Source organism: Ambystoma mexicanum, chromosome 5p (genome assembly GCF_040938575.1).
Source record: "Ambystoma mexicanum isolate Mex_15411 chromosome 5p, UKY_AmexF1_1, whole genome shotgun sequence".
Lineage (NCBI taxonomy): Eukaryota > Metazoa > Chordata > Amphibia > Caudata > Ambystomatidae > Ambystoma > Ambystoma mexicanum.
Window position 1 is genome coordinate 659,170,163 of NC_090930.1, and position 15,238 is coordinate 659,185,400.

The 15,238-nt window shown below is 46.8% G+C and overlaps 1 protein-coding gene across 4 annotated transcripts in view; it reads left to right on the forward strand.

Moving 5' to 3' along the window:
- The window catches only part of DRP2 (dystrophin related protein 2), a 1,496,582-nt gene that overhangs the window by 1,285,703 nt on the left and 195,641 nt on the right, over positions 1-15,238 (forward strand). For all 4 annotated transcript variants that reach the window (XM_069613022.1, XM_069613021.1, XM_069613023.1 and 1 more), the window contains one exon: positions 8,321-8,478. In XM_069613022.1, the coding sequence (XP_069469123.1) occupies positions 8,321-8,478 (158 nt within the window). The remainder of the gene's footprint in view (positions 1-8,320; positions 8,479-15,238) is intronic.

Below are 15,238 nucleotides of genomic sequence, written 5' to 3' on the forward strand. Positions count from 1 at the left end.
TTTTTTGAAAGGACAGTCGGTGGAGGTGAATTACTGTAGGAGAAGAAGGAAAACCTCAGCGAAAGCTAAATCAAGAAGGAGAGGGATTGAGTCAGGATAGAGTCACTGATCTTAAGGGGGGAGCACATGGGAGAATGTATCAGCTTGTGGCGTGGCGTCAAGGAGGACAGGACCAGCTGAGGTGTCAGGTAGCTTGTGAGGTGGAGAATGGACCTTGTGGTGGGCCTGATGGTGACAGCCAGCTAAAAACTCTGCTGAGTGATGGACCTTGCTTGTGGTGACCCCGGCAGCCCCAGGAAGGACAATGGGATGAAGGGATCTCAACCACAACCCCGGAGGATGTTGTATTGGTAGCTGAGGTGCTATCCTGGAATCGGGTAGCGTCCAGAACTTGTTGACACAGAAGGGAAAGACTGAATACCGAATTTGAGACCTGTCCAAACAAGTCCACACCTTGAACCCTGTGTAAAAAGAAGACTGTAGCTTCACTCCCTTGGGCCCTCCAAACCATACCGCCAAATGAATATCACGTTTACTCACATAGAAGTTGTTTCTTTACCCTTTCCATGCCCTGACGCCCAGTGCAATCATTTGCGCTATTGCGAGAATAAAATCCTTGAAATATACCCATTCGAGTCCGTTTATATGTGGATCCCAGTGGCCATCCTTATAATATAAGGAAGTATTGTCGGTCTTTCTAAAGTGACAGAATCCAGTGCCTGCATGAAAGTGGAGCTGGTGCAAGGTATGTCCAGCGAATAAAATGCTCAGGAACCATACTTTGTCATGCCAACCTCATTGTAATTAAATTATTTGGAATGTATCTTCGACAACCAGACAACTTTGTTCTTATGCCAAAACAATATCAAACTAAGCAGGAACCCCCAGGCATATGCAGCCTATTCACCTGATACACGCAGTGTAGAGCAATCAAAATCAAAACCCAAGGAGTAGTGACCAACACATGTGTGCCCACCCACATGCATATCCTCACTGGCAGGTGATGCTGAATGCAGGTGATTGCCCGTGCCATATGACATTACCAGAACACCTTCCTACAATGTGGCACATAATGCATCATAGACTGGGCATCAGGAGCATTGAAATGTAGATGCCCTAATGCAACATCTAGCTACATTTTGCTGCAGTTGGCTGTTGCATGTCCTCTCCACGCCATGTCCATTACTATAGCAGGCCAGTGAGGATGAAAACACCCCTGGTGCAGAAACAATGAACACAATGATCAATGTGTTTGAACATCTCTTTACTTATGAGTTTACAAATAGGATATGCTGCCACCACAAATGTAACTAAACTGGGGCGTAATTGGTGTTGCACGTTGGATCTGTCCACAAAGGTGTCAGGTGAACAAACAATGTATGGTCATGGGGACGCCCTAAAAGGAAAAGCATGTTCAGAGCATGCAGTCGCATGCATTTCCCGGTATTCCTAGACACAGTGAAGCATAGATAATGCTAGTGAAAATACTCCTATTACATCTCAGGAATCCTCGGAGTGATACTTGCTGATTTCCTGCTTGACTCGCTGCTAGTGCATCAATTTGGGAGGCTTCTGGGGTAGAATATCGGCACATGACAAATGATCATGCTTGTGGCGTGCTACCTGTCTCAAGATTGTCCACCAAGACTCTGAGGGCAGTGGCAGTGAGCATAAGCTACTGCATTTTGAAGAGAAATGGCGCACGTAGTGGGAATGGGACTGCTGAGGTGTCTCGGCGAGGCAGACAGTAGGCTGAGCAATTACATCTGTATTCACTGTTCTAGAAGCAACACATTATTGCAGACCGCGTAAGAGAAATATAAGGTCAAACAGACAAGGATGGATTACAAGACTGACACCCTTTATTTTTCAAAAGTATTTAATCCATATGGGTAATAGAATTAGCTTTTCTAAATGTTGGGGTTGCTCCTCCTTTTTCTGCACACATCTGTTTCAGCATCTGGCTGGGAGCAGATGGAGCTTGTGGGGGGGGGGGGGTGACGGTCTTGAAAGCTACCCAAAGAAACATGAATATCAAGCCTGACTCTGAACACTTTGGGAGACCTTTTGAATGAGAGCAGGAGGGGGCAGCGCTGGGACAGTTTGAAGGTGGCTGAGAATCTTTCTTGTATCCGGCTGGATCTTCTTTGGCCCTTTCAGACCCTATTGGACCGCCCAGTGAGTGGTTTATTTCCTCAGTGGAAGATGGGGGAACATAAATGGTGTGATGATTTGGATTCAGGTCTGGGCAAGAGAGGAGCATGAGCCAGGGCTGGGGTTGTAAAAGAGTTTGCAGAACCTCAAGGAAGTGGTTCTATTGCTCTCCCAAAACCCTAAATATATGGACACTATGTTTGGATGATTATCTGCTGTACTGTTAGCCACGCAATAAGCATGAGCACCCTTGATGTTGGTTTCCTGCTAGCCCTCTCTCTATCATTTGAACCAGCTCTGCATTGATTTCTTGTCATGCATTAGCCTTCATTTTTTAATTGCTCGCATAGATCATGAGATGCTCCTTAAAGATTTGGAAGTCCTCAAACTCATCCTTTGTGCACTGGAAGGTGGTAGAACAGAGCCCTGTCTACCCCATTTCCCTGATATAGCTGCAATGGCAGCCTTTACTGCCTTTCACAAAATAGGAGCGGAAGACACCTGTAGCACCCATGGACAAAAAGCATGATTGGTAACTTGCTTATACCAATCCCTAAAATGCCAACTTTAATCCAAAGATGAGATCCCGGATGAAAAGAACTGATGTATTCAGTAAAAAGCATTCCATCTTCTTTGATATGATCACACAGATGAGCGTGAGTATTCACTTGTGCGCTGACCCATAGAGCAAGCAATCATATATACTCAGAACCAAGGTGTTCAGACAGTAGAGCAATCAGTAGAGGGTCCACAAAAGGGCACAGACCTTCAAAAGGAAAATGGAGTATGTTTATGCAATCACCACTTCAATATCCTCCTCTCTAGCCTGGCAATGGGTGAATCCAGAGTGAAAAGCCTAATAGCTGACAGCAGGAGGGAGATGCTTGATACATGGCCACCATTGGACGGAAGTAATGGGCATCTGATCTAAGGCAGTAGTTGCATCCTGGCTCAAAGAAAGAAAATAATTGATAATATTGACCACAGGAGGTGGAAATGGAAAAGTTGGAGGAAGAGATAGAGTTAGGTGGAAGAAGAGGCACACAGAATGAGGTTGAAAACACCAACCCACGCAAAAGGTGAAATCCAACCCAAGATTTCCATGCCTGTTTCTCTTATTTTAAATATCAAAATTTCACTCACTGTTACTTGATATCTGATAGCCAATTGAAGCATTGAAAGCAAGCCAATCACAATGCTCTGTTTATACTTAAAATCTTGGACAAGATAGCCTATATACAGCTTCAAACTTTTGTTGAAACTAATAACATCTTGGTCAACAAGCAGTCCGGTTTTAGAACCAACTATGGAACAGAGACGTCCCTCTTAAATCTGAAGGCCAGTATAACGGAAATTATTGAGCAAGGAAGCTCTGCTCATCTGCTCCGGTTGGACCTGTCCTCTGCATTCGACTTGGTCGATAATAATCTTCTAGCAGAGAGACTCCAGAAAATAGGCCTATGCTCCCCAGAAGAAGTGCTATGGCTAAAATCATTCCTTGGCCCTAGAAGTGCTTGTGTTGCCAAGGAATCCTCAAAGTCTCAAAAAGTCCCTGTCACGTGTGGTGTCCCTCAGGGATCATGATTGTCTCCCCTGCTTTTTAACATAGATATCAAATGTTTATGCGACCTGCTAAAATCCATGGGCACACAATTTGCCAACTATGCCGATGACACTCAGTTGTTAAACTATCTGTGGGCCACACATTGGTAGTATTAGCCAGCAAAAGTCCTCTGTGCTACTGCAAATGGCCGTCCACCACCTCTATCACTGTCTACTCATCTGTCTCTACCAGGTGTTCACTCTTCCTTTCCATTTTACATCACACCATGGAACTAGAAAAGAGGCTGTGTGTCTTCAAATAGAGCTTTCTCTCCTTGACACGCGCCTTGTGCCATCTTTCTTTAAGCCACGTAGGGTCCAAATGCGCACCAGTGTTTTGCTCCTTTTGGATTTTACCTTTCCCGTGTAAATTTAGCAACAGGGAACCCTCTCCCTGCTGCTAATAGCCTTATATCCCACACCTACATGCTTTAAAAGTTGTTAATGGCCCTTATTTTTATTTATTTATTTAGTGTACATTTGTAACAACAAGTAAATTGTATTTCAGAGCGCCCACAGGGGAACAGGGAGCGAACATGGGTGTAGAATTAGATATAACACTGTAAGATAGAGACTGGCCTATTAGGCCTTGTGAGCATTCAGAACGTGCAAGTACAGAGAGAGAGGAGGTGTGGGGGAGTAGGGGGTAAGTGCAGGGAGTATCAAGTGGGAAGTGCTAGGGAGTGAGCAGCTTTAAGTGCTTGGGTGCAATGGTATACCACCAATAAATATGTAAGTGCCAGCCTGTGGTGGCACAGGCCAGTGGGTGCCAAGGTAAAGTGCTGGGAGGGACAGAGGCTGTAGGCGAGTAACCCTCTTTAACACCTACCTTTGTGAGCTATAATGCTAAAGAATGTTTACAAGGGACACCTCTCTTTCTCACCCTTCCCTTGGTGGCCAATTGCAGTTGTCAGTGATTTACTAATGTTTGCCATAACACAAAATGCTTGCAGCATCTCTGTCTTGGGAACTCAACATTGTGCTCTCTAAATTCAGGAGACATCATTTTTAGTCAGACATCCAGTTCCTGTCACGGAGGGTGAGTTTCTCAGTCACCATCACTTCAGCCAGGAGGGTTGGTGAGATCCAAGTGCGATCTGTCATGTTGTCTTCCACAAAACTAAAGTCCTGTTGAGGACGAACCCTACCTTTATCCCTAAGGTACCCTCAATGTTCACCTCACTAAGCCTCTAATACTAGCAGTGTTCTTCGGCTCGCCTTCCATGCCTGCTAACGCTATCTCCACTCTTTGGATGTCATGCGAGCAATTAAGTGCTATGATACCATACCATAACTTTCTGGAAGTCCTCACAACTGTTTGGGGCTTTTTTCCCCATGGACTTCCGCAACAGGCTGTCCAAGTCCTCCATCTCTCGATGGCGTTTGGCTTGCATTTCCTTTTGTCATCAACTGGCCAACAGGCCACATCCTGGTCGGCCTAAGGCTCATTCCACGAGGGATGTCTTGTCTACCTCTGCCTTCCTCTCAGGTGTTCCCCCTCACTGACATCTGTAGAGAAACAACGTGAAGGTCTGTGTACACCTTAACTAGGTTCTACTGTATCGACAGAGACACGTTGCAGGAGTCCAGAATTTGTTCACCTACGGTGAGAATTTCCTGAAGGTGAGCCTTTTCTCCTCCTTCCGATATGGCGTTGTATTCATAATTGGGTATGTATATAGTGCTGTGTAATTATTTCAAACAGCATGTGAATCTATGAAGGATCCAGTACTGGGGAAGGAATACTTTATTTACTTGGAACTCTTGTTCTCCAGAATTAGTATCTTTCATAGATTCACATGCAACCCTCCCGCCTACCCTGTATGTGGCTCATCATGTCTCATTTTGGCACTGTCAAGTGGGTTCTGCAAATCTCTAGATGGCCTCCAGGGGAGTAGCTGTGGGAGGTGCTGCCTATTGGCTAAGGGGTAAGTGACCCAAAACAACACTAAGTGAACACTAACGCGATTACAGTTCTTCATTTCAAATGAAGCTGCTTTAATGTTACCGAGGATTCCCAGCCTGGCAACAGGAATATTCAAACAGCGTGTGAATCTATGAAATATCCAATGCTGGAGAACAGGAGTTACAGGTAAGTAATTTATTCCGTATGCCTGACCGGGTGCATGGAGTATGAATGTGGGATGTGTCAGATGATGTGGTTACACATTTGTGGGTGTTCACGACTGTTTTAGCCCCTATATTCACACATCACCCTAGTGGGGAGGGAGGGGGACACAACACTGTGTTGCGCTTACCTTTGTCCCGTGTGTGTGGCCATGTTCACAGTACTATTCCACAATAGCTTTGACTCATGGGTAGAGGCGAAACGGAGTGAATGTCTTGTTGTTAATTTAATATTGCTGGCAAATTAATATTAGGCTGTATTTTATGTCATGAATTGTAACATCACTGGCATTTCCATCTCTGGGCCACAGGCCTCTTATCATAATTTGGCATGTGCTTTGGGCACTTCTTGTAAATGTTCACAACTGTACATGTTCATCGTGAAGGAGTGTATGCCGGCAAATTGATTGTGCTCCTGAAACGTTTCAGGAATATACTTGTCCACCAATCAGGAGCTGGTTTCAAGAGTTCTGCTGAAGAATGTTTGGGCCTGATCAGTATTCAAGTGTGATAGTTTTGGATTGGTGAGCTACTGGAATTCTGGAAATTGCTGTGTAGTGTGTTACCCAGATTGCCTTTGTTACCTTAGCCTCAATTTTACTCCGATATTTACAAGTGCTTTTGGCAGACATCTGAAGTCTTCCTATGAAATTGATTTCAATGCAAGACCCTTTGCATTGTCCACAAGGCTCTCTGGGGCTTTGGTCCAAAATACCTTCAGCTGTCCCTCTGTAAGTATCTTCCCTCCCGAGCCCTTCACTCCTCTACTTCTAACTCCCTCAGGGTCAGTCGCTTTTCAAAGAAACGAGCTGGGGGTAGATCTCTGTCTTCGGCTGGGGCCTCCCTGGAACAGCCTCCCTGTTACTCTGAAACTTGAGGAGAACCATCTCCATTTCCGGAAGCACCTCAAGAACTTCCTCTTTGCTTCTGCCTTCTCTCCTCCTCTTCCCTGTTGATCTGTTCTGTTTCGGCATTGTGCACCTGGTCTCCCTCTGTCTTTAGGACCCCAGTACCTGCTCACTCTGCCACCCACCCGCACTTGCACCGGGCAATCCCTTGCACTGGGGTCTGTATCTGTAACCCTACAGTGCCCACCCCCCCTTTTTCTTTTTCTGCACTTATTCAGACACACCCCGCCTGTTGCCTTATTCCTAGCACTTCCACCTTTATTTTTAATCTGCACTTTCCACCTCCCCCCGCTCCCTTGCACTTACCCTTCGCCCATGCACTTGTGCATTCTCAATGTCACTGGGCCTAGTAAGATCATTGTTTTTGTTCTCCCTTGTTACCCTCCCTTGCCTCGTTGCTCATACTTGTGTATGAGCGTGATACAAATAAAATATCAATATCAATAGGAAGACTTCTATAATAACTCTGATTGAAATCAGACCTGCCTGAGTTGGATGGTTATGCCAAGATGTGGGGCTTGGGCTTGCTGCACCTATAGACAGAGGCTACACCTCACTGATGAGGCCCAGTGTGGTCGAAACATGGCCGGAGTTGCTTGTGACACTGAGGGGAAATGGCCTAGCAGCACTGCTGGACTGGTCCGTTTTCAGAGGTATCAAGCTTGATTTGCATATGGTCTTTGCCCTTCTGAAATGGCATTGTGGGCTGAAAGGGCAATGCCAGGGGTTATGATTAATTCAAAACCGTCCAGCCGCGACTCTTCGGTTTCACAAGTGTCCATGGCCTCAAATGGCAGGTTCCATTCAAGCACTGTTTCAAGCAATGCACGGTCATTCATGGCAACACACTTCTGTGGGACAATCATAATCAGGCTAATGAGCAACCTGTATGGCACAATTCATACAAAATAACTCAGGGCTCCTTAAAAGGAAGCAACTCAAATAAATGAAAGATGGACAGAGGGGGCACACACATCACACCTGGACACAGTGCTCAAAGGCTAAGATACTGTGTGTAACCCCAGGATTTTTAAGCGGGATGTTTTGCAGTGGGACACAACAGAATTGTTACCCCTGCCCTATGCAGTGCTCATTCTATTCACCTAGGAAGGAAGCAAACCCGTGTCTGCCTGTTGCAAAAGGGCTATCACCCCTCTATCCAGCTCATAGGTGTCATGTTAGATGTTTTCTATACTCTGCACATTTCTTAAAGTAGATTGCTGATTGTAAACAGTATGTATTGTGTTCAATCCTTTTGAGTAGTAATATTTTGCTGTAGCGGTGCTCTCACACCTCATTCTCTTTCGCTGTATCCCTGCTCTGTTGTGTAACTCTGTAAAGTGCTCCTTTGCTTCTCAAAGCTATAGGCCTGGGCTCAATACATACAATAATAATAATATTAGCTGTTTGCTTTCGCTCCTTGTCTATCCCTCCATCTCACTCACTCACTCCCTCTCTCTCCCTCCACCCGTTCTTCTCACCACGCCACATCTCGCGACTGTGCCCATCCACTGTGGTTCGCATGGAAGATCTCTTCGGCCAGGGGGCCAACCCAGGTGGCACGTGTGACCAGCGGCACCTCAGCGCCCTGCTGCACGAGGGCATCCAGATCCCGCGCCAGCTGGGAGAGGTGGCGGCCTTCGGCGGAAGCAACGTGGAGCCCAGTGTACGCAGCTGTTTCCGATTTGTAAGTCATGCACTGTCTCTGCTTTCGTAGGTCCCTGTACCATCAATGCTAACGGTAACATCCCCTCCCTCTAGTGGTGACATTAAGAATACAATCCTGATTTTGAAATGGAAGCATGGCTTGAGTGTGGAAGTGGTTTATTTGCTCCCTAAAGTCAAGCAAGGAGTGGAAGAAGGCATATGTTTCAGCAGATATGGATGACTTTTTGCCAGAAATGTCAATGGCAAGGATCAAAACCTCAGACTCTGAGACATCCGCACACCTGCTCTCAATATATAACGATACACAAACAGGTGCACAATCCTCCTTGTTCCTAACAGGGGTCAAAATTTACAAAAGAAAGTGGGGGAGCTACCTTTCCTGCTGCCCCTCCCCCTCCTCATACTGTAAAGACCTCGGTACATCACGCTCTCTGGGTTAGCCTGCAACGGACTTTGCTTAGCATATAAAACACACAGAGGCATGAGAAGTGGCAAAACGTCTTTATTCGTTTCTACATCAAACCGGAACTGCTTACCCCTTCCCTTGCTGGCTCCTCCCTTTCCTGTGTACGTGTCCCTCCACACGTGACATGGGTCGGGATGATAACACCACACATACCCACCTCTAATCTCCTGCCCCATGATACAAAGCCCATACCTGGGTTCTGCCTTTCCTCCTCTCCACCCCTCAACACTGTACAATCAGGACTGAAAGAAACACAATGAAAGAGAATGCTTCTTAAATGACCACCATTACTTTCAGTCAAAGTCCGCCACAGCATGCAGTTTTATGCACTGTCCCCTTTCTAATCACCCACAATTCGCTCTGCTTAAGGGGTATGCCAAAGACTAAAACCAGACCCCACCAACCCATTACCTACACACAGCTGTGCCTGCAGCAATGCCATTTTCCCATGTTTAACAGCATACGAAAAACGCTGGTCACTGCAGTTGCAGAGCTATGGGGTAGTGTGGCAATGGGCCTTAAATCAAAAGCAGATTAATCAAATAAACAAAATCAAGCTAGCATCTGCAAGATAGCTCAGCAGGATGAGTTATGAGAGCAGTCCCAGCAGGTCCCAGGTTCGAAACACTAATAAGGAGGCCGCAAAAAACAAGTGCCCCGTCGCCTGTTGTCCATTAACAGTGCTGAGGGTGACAACAAATAAGGGAACAATGGGTGCATGTCCCAAAAAGTAGAGGAACTTTGTACCCTTCAGTTCCCACTCATTTTGACCACAGACATAATAACATACATACAAACAAACCAGAGTGTTAATGCTTCGGGAAATCGGAATGACTGACCTGGTTTACAAAATCAAGCCGTTCTTGCCCGGCTACTGTTTTTTTCACCACCGTCGAAACAGATATTTTTCTTGCAGGCTGGACCAATCTTCTTCTCACACAATGGTCTATTTTGCATTCCGAAGACCACTTTCACACGCTTACTTAACCCCATCTTTATTGATTTGTAACGGGTACATTCACTTCGGTGTGTGCAGTAAAGCTTTTGAGGCCCTTGCCCTGCAACCAACACATTATTCAAAGCTGCCAATTGACCCCAAGTCATGACAGGTTACTGCTTCCAGACCTCACTTTTTAGTCAACAACAGTCTGCATGCAGGGACTTGCTTAACATACTGATAATAGAAAAAGCCAACGAGAGCCAGCCGCAGGCTAAGTCAAAGGAGAAAACCCCTGGGCTGGACAAGAGCGCCTCTAATAGACGCGGCCAGCTGACCACGATGCTTGTGTAATGTTCTGATATGTCATGTTATCTTATGTTCGGAGGTATTTGAAAAGCATTACATACGCTATTTGCATGGCCACACAAGGGTGGCAGCGGTCTGGTTATTGTGTTGTGGGCATTAGTGTTCTTGGCATATGGGCTTCTACAAGGAATGTGTTCCCCTACAGATGGGTTTGAGGCCTGCAACCATCCCCCATGCCATTGTGAGTGAAACCAGTTTCGAGAAAACGTGTTGTCTTTGGGCTAGGTGTGCCCAGTGGTAAAAGTGTAAAAAAAAAAAGTAGTGGAACCAGCTTCCTTCTGCCCTGCACCCTTTTCTGCCTAGCCCCCTTTTCTGCTCCCTCCGCTCCCCCATACTCACAATAACTCCCTCTCCCCCCTCCCAATTCAAATCCCCTACCCAAGTCCTTCCTTTCCTCCACTCCACCTCCCCACAAGGCTGTGTTTCACAACAGTTCTAGCAAGACTGAAGCAAACACGGTGAAAGCATATGCATTTAAATGACCACCATTAGGGTGTCAGTGTCACCCTCAAATGGCAGCTTTATGCAGCCTGTGCTTCCAATCGCCCACCATTGGCACCTCTTAAGGGATCTCCATTACCTGCAAACACCACTGTGCCTACAGCAATTACCAGGTCACGGCCCAGCTGGGTTTTTTGACTGCTTGGGAATGGCCTTTATACCCCAAGCAGTCTCCTGAAATAAAACAAACCCAGCACATGTTAATAGCGGGGCCCAGGTTCGAAACCCCAGCAGGGGAAAAGTTAAAAAGATCAAATAAAACAAACTAAGCTAGCCTTTCGTACTGTCCTGTCACATAAAGTAATGGAACAACGGAGAAGTAAGGGGACTTGGTACGCTTTAGTACCCTCCCACTTTGACCTCTTGATATGATCGTTGCCGTCATTGTTTCTTGTGGAGATGATGACATGGTATATGTGCAGTATGGATGCAAGACTGGTTGCGATGACGACTGCCTATGTTGCCAGGCAGTGATATGATTCTGACTCTGCGCTGTGGGTGACAGCTAACATTGCAACAGGCAATTTGTTTATTGCTAATTACCCCTGATAATGATGGGGACGTTGACATTGAAAACAAGAATTGCCAATGCCAACAGTTTGGGGTTTTGTGTAGCCATGGGAAAGGCACTTGCCAGGCACTGCCGTACTGGTATTAACTGGCCATAGATGGTAGCAGGTGCAAAATGGTGCGAGTACCTGGGCATCTAACACAGTGCCTGGTAAATGCCTACTACATATACGCCTAATATATATGCACAAGACAAAACTGTTGGCTTTGTCACTGCTTGCTTTTAACAGGACATCAGTGAAGAACACAGGCTGCTTATAAATAGAGTGGCTACAGGCAGCCGTGGTGGTTAAGTAGTGGGTTTACCACTTCAACTGCTAAGTCACTAACTCTCATAAGACTGCTTTGAAAAAAACACTGCCAGGCACTTCGAGTGCAACGTTTGAATGTAAGGGTTGATTAAAAGGGAGCTCAACGAGTTCCCATGAGAAGGTGTTTTGGGGGGAGGGGCAGCAACTGGGTGGGAATGGCCATAGAGATTAGCATGGCTATGGGCAGTATTTCATGGGTGGGCAAATAACCAAATAACACTTTCAGACTGTGTCCCTCCTCATATGCCATTCCCTCTATGTGTGCTCTAATGCACTAGTTTTGGCTTATAGGTGTCACAAGCAACACCGAATAACCTAAACTAAAAAGGGCAATGCAGTTCCAGGTAGCTCACATGGGGCAAAAAGGTACAACAGGAACAAGCCAATATGCTTAATGGTGATAGCACAACCTGTATAGTTTGAAATCTACACCATCCAAAAACTCAGACTTCTGAAGGGAGCATCGATCTCTTTCAATTGCTTCAACATTTACAAATTTAAAAATCCTGTCATAAAACAACTTAGTTGCGCAGAATACTAACAGCATTTATAATCACCAAATACTCCAACAGCATTTCGACGTTACACTGGTGGATAACCCGACAGGTAGCAGGTATCTCATAGAGACTCAGTCAACATACTCATCAAGATAGAAGGCCTCCTCCTTTCCCTTCTGGGCCAATCAGTAACCCCATTACAACACCTCCTCTCATTACACTGGTCATGTATGCTATTCCTACCAACAGACCCTCTGCCACCGGTTCCTGACGGAAATGACGGCTTCTCACACCTATTCACTCTGCCTATATTCCATACCCTTCTGTCTCCCGTCCTTACAGCTCCATAGATCACCCTTATGGGTTTAAACCATGCCTCAGCAAGCGGATGCCTGACCACTCTGGGATCTCCATAGTAGCAGGCAAAGACCAGGGTCCACAATAAGGAAATGGCATATCTTGAAACAAGTATGCACGTGGAAACTACTGAGTAGGAAGGAAGAGACCTACAGTGAGGTTGAGGTGATGAACTGACTTCCTCTTCCTCAGGGTAGGACCATGACCTGCACTGTTCATTTCCCTTTGACACATATCCTCCAGAGAACCCTTTTTTAATAGTTTTGGCTATTAGGTATGTGAGCCGATACTATTGCGTTAGAGTACAGCTAGTGAGAAATGGCATGTGAGGAGGGACACAAAGGTTGCAGGTGTTATTTGGTTATTTACCACCCATTGACTGCCCATGGCCATGCTAATCCCTATGGTCATTACCACCCACTTTCTGACCCTCCCAGCCCACAACACATCCTCCTGGGATCTCTTTGAGGCAACTTTTTCAAGCATTAGCATCAAACGCTGCGCTCGAAGTGCAAGCAGGTGTATTTGTCAAAGCAGTCTTCTGAGAGTTGATGACTTAGAGGCCGATTCATCGAATTAATGTGCGCTGAAATTGCCAGCGCAAGCATGCAAAAGCGCGCAAATCGAAGTGCAAGTGCGAAAATCGCAGCGAAACCCGCGCACAGCGATTCATGGAAGTCCGTGCGTGTGTAAATCCCTGGATGTGTGTGAAAATTCTGCGTGGCGCACGCTGGCGCACACGTCTCCAAACAGCGTGCGCTAAGCACACAGCAAAATCGCACATAGCGCAGCGCACACAACAAAAGTAGGCGTAACAGGGGGCGTAACACGCGGAATGGGGAACAACGCGTGAAAATGTGGGCGTAACGGGGAAGTACAGGAGGCAAATGCACAGAACGCCCACACGCGCGTCTACAACACGTATTAATGGAATCGAACGGGGCTAATGCGTGCGCCAAAAAAGACGCGTTAATCCGGAAACATGTACGCCAGCAGGAAGCAAGCGTATGTCGACCCGTGCAGCATAAAAGTGCGCGCAAACAACAAACAAGCTCAGACACCAAGATGAATATACCATTCCTAGCAGCAGTGGTCGTGGGATACCGCAGGAGGAGGAGGAGGATAGTCAGGCCCAGAATTTTTACACCCAGAACCAGCCTTTTTGGGATGCCTGATGACCAGGTGTATGGGAGGTACAGGTTTCCACCTCACATAATACTCGACCTGGTGAGTGAGTGGGAGGATGACCTCACATCACCCACCCTGTGCTCCCAAGCACTCAGCCCCCTGGAGAAGTTCCTCAATGTACTGCACTTCTTGGTCACTGGATCATTTCAGCGGACAAGTGCTATAGTGGGGGGGTGTCACAGGCCACGCAGTCATGCTGCCTACACCAGGTGTTGGCCATCATGACTGCACGCCCATCAGTCCGCAGGCACATATACCTGCCCAGAACACCTGCAGAAAGGCAGGCTGCCGTCCAGGATTTCTATGGGGTGGGACAATTCCCCAAAGTGCTAGGTGCCATTGATTGCACCCATGTGGCTCTACGTCCCCCCAGGGCATCTGAGCACATCTATAGAAACCGCAAGCACTGGCATTCCATCAACGTGCAGGTAGTATGTGATGCCAAGGGAATCATCACCTCAGTGTATGCCAACTATCCAGGGTCCACCCACGACAGTTTCATTTACAGAATTTCAACCCTAAACCGGGACCTAGAAGCTGGGCGGCATGGCGATACATGGCTGCTGGGTGAGTATAAATGCCACTGCACATGCATGCATGTCAGATACTGAGTAATGTCACAACCCCACTAATGATACCCATCACCACCTCCCCAGGGGACAGTGCCTACCCTCTGAGCACCCACATGATGACGCCAATTCGGAACCCCACCACGCCACTCGAGGTAAGATACAACACAGCCCATATTGCAACCCGGGGCATAGTGGAGTGCACATTCAGAGTGCTCAAGTCATGCTTTCGCTCCCTTGACCGCTCTGGTGGGCAGCTGTTATATGCTCCCCCAGTAGTGTGCAGGATCATAGTGGCAGCATGTGTCCTGCACAACGTTGCAACACGCCGGGGCCTGCCGGTGGACATGGTGGTGCCCCCACATCCCCAACCACATGCACGCCTGCTGCGCATGGGAGGGGAAAGGGGACGTGGTGAGGCAGCCCGTAATCAGCTGGTGGCTCATTACTTCACATAAAATCACACCCCAGTGGAGTGCACACAGCCCTGGCACATACCAGCTGACAATCAATGATGATGACATAAAGGACACTCAACTGTCACAACTATACCAGCCTGAGATTGGTCACCTGGAAGTGTTACATTGTGTGCATCCCTACCCACCCAAATACCACCAATGCTGTGTCATCAAAAGACATACATCTATGCTGCTAAATTCATTACCCCCTTGCTAAATACAACATGAGAACAGCGCCATGTAACCCAACCCCTCCCCAGCTCCACCACCATACACACCATGGCATGTCATGCAATGTGAAAGCAAACAAAGCAATGCACAAGACCTGACACAAGTGTCACAAAGTACACTGTCCCTAATGGAAACTGCCCACACACAATATGCTCCCAGTAATGTATAACTAACAGCACACATTACCAAATACTTACCACCAACACAATGCTGCAACACACCATGGAAAAATGCAAAAACATGACAGTACTAAGTTCAAGTAGTGGTAGTCTTACAACCTGAATACGCCAGCACATCGACCCCTTACAACTGTAGAGTGTTGCTC